General features: G+C 41.0%; 1 protein-coding gene across 2 annotated transcripts in view; it reads right to left on the bottom strand.

Moving 5' to 3' along the window:
• dscama (Down syndrome cell adhesion molecule a) overlaps window positions 1–8,675 on the bottom strand; it is a 112,913-nt gene that overhangs the window by 86,193 nt on the left and 18,045 nt on the right. For both annotated transcript variants that reach the window (XM_083779942.1, XM_083779941.1), the window contains exons 2-3: window positions 3,565–3,882; window positions 2,856–3,005 (exon numbers count right to left, since the gene is read on the bottom strand). In XM_083779942.1, coding sequence (XP_083636068.1) covers window positions 2,856–3,005; window positions 3,565–3,882 — 468 coding nt within the window. The remainder of the gene's footprint in view (window positions 1–2,855; window positions 3,006–3,564; window positions 3,883–8,675) is intronic.

The following is an 8,675-nucleotide window of genomic DNA, read 5'->3' as shown; positions in this document are numbered from 1 at the left end:
GTTGTTGTACAATATATATGTCTTTAACATCTAGTGGAGTAAGGCCATCTTAAGTATAACATAAATCACACCTGTGTGAAGTGAGGGGCGCTCTTATCATCATACGTACATCATCATATATCATCTAATTCTGGCCAATCACAATTTGCATCCTCACTTTTCTGCCCTCACTTTTTATCCTCAATACGTACTTTGCTCAACCAATCAAATCATCTCAATTCCATGCTCAGCCAATCACATCATCGCTATTTTTCACACAAACACACAAAGCTGGGCATGCATAAACTCAAAAACATGTACTTAAGTACAGGACTCAATGTAATTCTTTACTGTCCACCACTGTCAATTAAGAAAGCACTATGTCAAATGCATAAGGCAATCACTGATAATTACATCATGCCAGTAGTGATTATAGCCCTATTACTGTACCTAAAACCATGCCAGGACATGTAGACCATAGCAGTCTGTAGAACCCGCAGAACCCTATACGAGGCCAGCGTTTTAGTTTTTTCACCCATGCAGTTGGCTTACGCATGATTCATGATTGACTATTGACTATCATGACATGTACTGTAAATCCCTCTGGATTTAGAGCCTCTGCTAAATGCCTGAATTGTAAAATTGGTTGTCAATGATGCATATACTGTGTGTAGGCCTATAACATTCATTCATGTCATCAGTATAGTCTACCATGTTTGGCGGAATTATGCCACGTTTACTTGCTTTAACCACCAAACAAATACAATAAAGCTCTGCAATTTTTTTGTATTCTTTTTTAAAACTTTGACTGAATTCTGGAAAGTGTCCACCTATAATTGCGAACGCAGTGAGCACTAACTATGAGACCCTGCAGATCATGTCTGTGTGTGTGTGTGTCTGTCTGTCCCGCTGTGACACCACCCGCCCGCCACCAGAGGGCGCAGCTGTAGCACGCACACACACACACACACACACACACCAGAGGGCGCAGCTGTAGCACACACACACACACACACACACACACACAAACAACCACACACACACACACACACTGCGTTCGCTTCCCGCGTTTGCGCGTCTTACTTGTATCTAATAGGGGTGGGTTAATATCAGGCAGCTGGCCCCACTGACAGCCAGACCACATACTGTACTATACCGCAGTAGCTTTTTATGGGTGTCCCAAATGAATGTATTTATTATTGTCATCCATTTGTGCCAGTGGACCAACCATGGCTGTGTACAGTAAGTGGTGCATTGTTAGTCTACCCTGCAACAACTCAAAGTGCTCTATGTCCAGTGAGACCCACAGAGGGCCTGTTGGATTGGTGCTGCACATTATGCTACACCATCCAGTCAATTATTCATATACCAGAGACAGAAATGCCTTATTTCTCAAAGCTAGTTTTTCTTTCTTGCCGTGTTGATATTATTATAATTTTACAAAATAAAACATTGTATACTGGATTGATCCATAGGCTTTGGAGTTTGATCAACTTCAGCTGCTGCCTGCCAGTTAAAGTTCACAAGCACAGACACACACATAGTGTATACAGAACATTGAAATTTCATTTTTATTTTGCGTGGAACTGAGAATAAGGGGAATGGACTGTGTGTCGGTATGATGCGTGCACTGAGATGTGAATAAAGACCATTTGCTCATGGATTCATAGGCTTCCGTCATCCATTATTGAGCATGCAGAAGAGCAGGATTGGTGGCTGGATGATTGTTTTGACAGCGTTTACATGGCTGACAGCTACAGTTCATTTGAACAGCGCAAGACAAATACTTTGACAGTTCAACATTGTTTTTTTCATCTTTTGTTTTTCTTTTTTGGGTAAATGGGTAAATCGGTATATGGTTAGTAAATAATTTGAACGTTCCAAATTGCTTTGACACAACACAAATAACTGAAAGTGCTATAAATACGAGGGGGTAGATAAAACAATGTAGTAAACAACAGCTTTCAGTCTAAGTTCAGGATTCAATATAAAACATTCTGTATGTATCACACTTATATGCCCACAGCTCAACAAATGTCCTCAGGGCAAATCCATTTATGGACAATTAAGAGATTGCTATAGATTTCAACATGGCTGCTTTCGCCTCAGCAGACAAATGTGAAGCGTCAACAAAAAAGGCAATTTCTAGCCAACATTTGCCCTCCATCCAAAAGCAAAATGACATTAGCTCTTGTCTATTGAGTTTGTTAAATGCCCCACATAGAGTGAATTTACCCCCCAGGGCTGGGAAACAATCACGCAGGCGAGCGTTCCATTTAACTGATTTGAATGATCTGAATGCTGCTGTGGCTCCGATCAGCCAGAGAAATGGGTCAATAGACATGGAGACTAAGTGACATGGCTGGCAGCCTGTGCTCTCGTGGAAGACCGACACAAGAGTGAGACCTCACTGTCCCCACTGTCATTGGGTCAGACAGACAGACAGACAGACAGACAGACACACACACACACACACACACACAGGCCCAGAAACACACTAAATCCAGTGTCTTGTCTGGTTCATGGCCCCAGTTGTGTCTCGTGTCAAAAGGTCCCTTCACACAGACCACACATAGCTCTCTGTTGTCACAATCCCTAACCTCATGCCAAGATGAACTGCTTATTAATAGATGATAGATCAATTAAAAGTGGGTGTGCAGCAGCGGCACGACAAAGTACAAACCAAAATATTCATTGTTATTCGTCTAGTCTACAGGATGGATTTATCTGTAAGGTATCACTTACAGTTATATGAGAAGGGACAGCTCTGCATAAAGTGTCTAGTGTCTATTCTACAGTATATTGGATTACAAAATACTTTCATAATATAGACACACATAGTAGCTTGTCTCGTAAAGGAAGATGCCACAACTTACTTTCTGGGTTGATTGACATTGTGTCTTTCTCCCAGGACACTACGGTTATGTAGGCCTCCACTGAGGCAGGGATAATGCACTTGAAGACCGCCACATTGCCTCTCATGGCTTTCTGATCCTCCACCCGGACAGTGTAGGGCTCTCGTAGGACTGGAAGGAGACCATAGAGAGGTTTAATGTGTATTAATGGTTTCAGTAGTACTATTTCTACTAGATGAATAATAGTGAAACCACATCTCAACATCCAGCCACTCCTCTAGGATGTGGTTGGCTCAAAAGATAATAACAAACAACCTGAGCTGGTAATGGATGAAATTATATTACAGGATGAGCATTTTTGTTGACAAATGTAGCAACTGTAGCTAAATAACAGCCTTTTCTCTGATTAAGTTTATTGTTTACAACCTGAAAATCTGTACACTATATAATGGTGAGAGAAAGAAAATAAACTTTGGATGAATATCACTACAGTATATAATGTTATGAAAACCAGTAAAGCATCTGTGTAATTTTAGATTTTTGTTTTGGCTATTCAAAAATAGCAGATATACAAGCTCGCAACGAGATTGTACATCTACTATTTCTGAACATTTTTGAAACATCTTGAAAGTGTGAGAACTACCAATTCAGAAGGAATTTGTAGAATCGACCTCAGGTCTTAAAGTGTCAATAGACATGTGGGCGGCGAACAAAGTAAGAAGCCACTGACCAGCCTTAATGTGGACATCTTGGCTTCTGATTCTCCCTGAGGGGTTCTCCGCTGTGCAATAGTAGGTGTTGTCATGGATGAGCTTGCTGAAGCTGGAGGGGGGGATGTGGAAGATCTGGAGGGTGCCATTGGCGTGCACGTGGCGGATCCCGGGCACGTCATAGATCTCCTCGCCGGTGGCCAGGTACCAGCGCAGCGAGACGGGGGGCACGCCTGCAGCGGGACAGGGCACCGAAGTCCCTGTGGTGCTGGCAAACACTACCTCTTGCACAGATGCATTGACAAAATATAAGCTGGAACGTAGATCTTCACTGAAAACTGTATAGGAAACAACAGGAGAAAGGGAAATAGAATGAGGTGATGAAAAACAAAACGACAAAAAACAAGAATAATAAAATGTAAATGTTACAATTTATTGGCCACTTTCTTATTAATTAACAAATATAAAAAATATTCACAATATGCTATACTATATCTGTGGTTCTTTCTCTGTGATTATACTGTGCACATTTTCTATGGACTTCCATTTTGCCTTTTCTGCTTGGCAAAAGTGTTTTTTCTCTGCTGCAGTGAAAGAAGCTTGGAGTATGGCATCTTGCTGTCTATGAAGAGGCATTGCAGTTGGACCCTGGGAGAGCAGCGATGGATATGAACTATAGCAGAGCCTGCACAGCACTACACCTGACCATACTGTACAACACACTGCTGCTGCCCCTCCCCCTCCCCAAGATCATGTACACACTCACAGACACAAACCACAACACTCGCAACAAGCTTTTGTGATGTGCATGCTAAATATGCCCGAAATGACCCAAAAATAACTACCGTATATACAAGCACCCTGCCCACACTGTAGGCTTGTATTTTTGTCTTTCTTAGCCTAAGCTTTATGGCCTAGTACACTATCTTGACTTAATTGGCAATGGCATACAGTAGGTATTTAAGAATGATCAGAGTACCCGTTGTATGCATCTGTCTGTGTCCCTTTTATGCCCATACTGTACTGTATATGGAATGGAGAACTACTGTGTATCTGTCTGTGTCTGTCTGCCTTGTCCCTTTTAAGCCCATATGGGGAGATCCCTGATGTCATCAGTATTTTGCCTATGGGGCGGTTCTGGACAACTGCTGATCCGACCAACTTGCCGCAATTCCTCGGGTCCTCAGCGAGGATGAATAATCACAGAGCAGTCATCCTTCCAGGCTATAGGTGTCCCATGAGGCTATTGCTCTTCTTTTTGCTAAAGATCACCAAATCCGTTTAGAGATAAGACAATACAATTCCCACGTACTTTCATGGAGGACTTGCACAGTGAATGTGAAAAAAGTAAAAAACATTTCAAATCACAAGCTTTCATTGACTGAGACAGACATAATTGACACAGGGAATTAACAATCACACCTTGTCAATAACACAAAACATTGGCTGACGAAAATCTGTAGCTGGTACCTTTATACACACATGTACAGTATAAAGGTACTGACATAGTCATATACAGTACATTGCAGAAAGACCATGAAGGATGAATAGTCCGCAATTCGCCTTATAGGCTTACTGGTTTCAACACAGTCTCGATCAATGTCCAACACTGTGCTTGTAAAAGCGCTATTTTCCATTGTTTGTTGACAATGCGATGGATTCCTTTTCATACGTCACGCGGACATGCCCAGGCCGGGCAAATGCTGAGATGTGCTATTGCAACATTCAGTCTGCATGGACTCCAGCAGACTCTGGTTCATGTACAGTACAGTATGTTACGCCTGGATTGTGAATGGACCTTTACTGTAACATAGTTACAGTAGTACAGTGTAACATAGTTTGTCCTAGTGATGACAATGCCACACCACTTTTCACTGTGATCACTGTCCAAAGATTAGTCCCCATGAGCAGTCACTCTTGACGCACCGCAATGCTGTATTGACAGTCCTTTATTACTGTATATCCTGACGACCCCATGCCTTTGCAAACACACAAAAATATTGTCATCACAGATGTCTCCAGGCAGACAGAAAGTATATTTATCCATTCATATAAGTGTACAAAGACCTTTCATAACCACCGTATGGTTATTATACCACACCTATCAGCAAATCAGAATGTGTGATTTGACCAACAACCAGTTTTATAATCAATAAACTATGGATATGATGATGTAATGACATTACATTGTTTTACCACAATGTTATATTTCTATAGACCCTGTCATTTTGTTTAATTAGGTTAGAGTGTGGAGGGCAGCGATTCAGGAGTCCTGTCTTGGTGTTGGCTATACTGCACTCTCGCATGGTATCGCATCGCATATGCTGATGCCACAGGTGTAAGTAATCATATGCTGATGCCACAGGTGTAAGTAATCATATGCTGATGTCACAGGTGTAAGTAATCATATGCTGATGCCACAGGTGTAAGTAATCCTGCTAAAATAGCCAATATACCACGTTGCACAGTAGCGCCGCTTGGCAAAAACAACAGTGTCAACTAAAGTTGGGGATACATTACTTTTGAGGATCAACACGGCTGTGTGATGATTCATGAGGCGCAAACCTACTGTATATATACAGCAGGGGGTTTCAATTGGGTTTTCCGATTGTGAACCAGGACCACCACCCTGACTAATCAACCTGGGGACCACTGTTGTGTTGGGATGGGATATGCATATGTGGGGCTAAGATTAGTGCTTTCGTAACACTTGCTATACTGTTTCTACACTGTTTCTCAACCTATACTCCATGGCATAATTATAGGCCTGCAGGTGGTCCATGGGAAAATGTTTTAAAATATAAATAAAATGCCTTTGTTAAATTATTAAAATATGTTTAAATAATACAGTATTTCAAAAGTCCATCAAATAGAAAATATTTGAATTAATAGCTAATAAAAATATTGTAATTAATGAACAATTATCAAGCCCAGGCATTCTTTAACTGAAATATATGAGTGGTATGAGATGGTGGTTGAGAACCACTGATCTATTCCTATCCCACGGTTACCCTTATTCCATTCTCTTACTTTATTAACTGATACACAGTACTGATAGAGCAGACACATGATGACATGATTATATGGGCACATTTCCAAATAATGATTCAATGAGATTCTAACTCCCTTTTCTGTGGAATTTCTTATGTGTGGATTTCTTATGTGGATTTCTTATGTGGAGTGCCACATTTTTTGTATTTTTCCAGTTTTTCATGTGTCTATGAGGTGACAGTATTTCATTACTCATTAGTCATTAGACACCCTGGAGTCGTTTTTATGTGCAATGGTGTATTAACTTTGTATTTAGGATTTCTTCCTGGAGGTTGAACCCTTGACAGTCAAACGAGCCAATGAAATAAACAGTAATATAGTGACACCACACTATCAGCCCCTCCCCTAACCCCTCCCCCTTTATCATACAACTACAGCTGTGGGTGCAGCTTCAGTTCAGGTGGATCACCACCCATCACCACCCACCAGGCAAACCAGGCAAACTGGTAAAAACAACATTTTAACAAATACTGTACACTTTTTTGAAAAAATTATACCTCCTTATATAATAATAAGAACTGATGATCATGTTTTAGGGTGGAAAGAAATCACGGCACTCCATGTTTAACTCAGACTTCCCAGTAACTGACAACACAGACGCACTTCCACGGAACAGTGCAGAAAAGTTTAGTGCACTGTTTCGTCAGGGACCACATGCAATACCTCCACGGATCTACTAGTGGTCCACGGGCCACCTGTTGAAAACCCCTGCTGCTAATGTGAGTGAAACAGGTACAGTGAGTGACTAAGCAGTATTTTGTGTGTGTGTGTGTGTGCGTGTGCGTGTACGTGTGTGTGTGTGTGTGTGTGTGTGTGTGTGTGTGTGTGTGTGTGTGTGTGTGTGCGTGCGTGCGTGCGTGCGTGCGTGCGTGCATGTGTGCGTGTGCGTGCGTTTGTGCAGGTCATCATCAGTTTTACATTCCAAATATTCAATTCCTCTTAAGTTATCACCAACATTAGCTACCTGCTAACCACTTCAACAAGCTAATTTTCTTTCAACTACTGTAGGTGGTAACTGACTTACTATTTAAGGTACCAGCTGGATAGAGATGGGCAGGTGTTGTGGGAAGGCCACAGGTGGAGTCTAATGGCTTACTGATTCTAGGTAGCTGTAGACTCAACTTTCCAGGAAGAGAAAGGGTGTTGTTTATATTATCTTGGAATCTCCATTGGCTGACCATCAAGAAACCTGAGGAACACTATACTGTGTAATGTTGCTCTACAATCTGCTTGTGTTCATTGGCTTTTTAGCTTGAAATGAATGGACATACTCTAGCTGCAAAGTGCATCAACCATTTGCAATGTAGATTTCGACTGGAGGTCTGTGTTTGCATGTAATTCTCCTTCCCTACACCTCAGCAGCCTGTCTCTCTAGTCTACAGCACCCTACAGAAAATACATGTATTTGGCTCTTGAAAAGAACGAGTGCATTTGGAAGTGCACAGGGAGGTCTGCAGTCTCCAGTGGGTTTGTGAATATCCCCTCTTTCCAAGCCATCAAAAACATTTTAATGACAGGTGTCTGACACAGATTTGAGTTATCTGCTTGCATGTTTATTTGGATGGTGCATTGGGGCGTGCACGCACTACAGTATGATAACATAGTGACATACTGACATAGTGCTAGCTAAAATGTACAATGATGAAACAAATGTATTTCCGGTTAATCTGAATATTGAGGCATATTAACCAGAACTGAAATGTTATTTACAATAGTTTGTTTATAATATACAGTACTATATTTGCTGAGGTAAAAGATCTAATAAAACAACATATCTTTGATTATGTCTCAAAATCACAAAGGGAAATCTGTATGTGAAAATGTGTGCTTTTTAAAATATTGAGTATATTAAGACAATATCCTTAATGTGAGGGGGAGAAGTGATTGTACTAGTGCAATATTGTATTCATTTCTACTGTATATTTCAGTTTTTCATATGTGCCCAGTGGACCTTTTTCTTACGAAGCCTAAAAGCCATAATGAAACGCATTTTTTAATTTATATATTCTGATTAATTGTGTCAAGTAATCATTATCATGACAGTCCTACAGTCAGCCACAGTCCATTGTACTGTATAGTC

This window comes from Protomyctophum parallelum (genome assembly GCF_964188405.1).
Source record: "Protomyctophum parallelum genome assembly, chromosome: 1".
NCBI classification, from domain to species: Eukaryota; Metazoa; Chordata; class Actinopteri; order Myctophiformes; family Myctophidae; genus Protomyctophum; species Protomyctophum parallelum.
The sequence above is the reverse complement of the archived record's forward strand: the minus strand, read 5'-3'. Positions and strand labels throughout refer to the sequence as shown.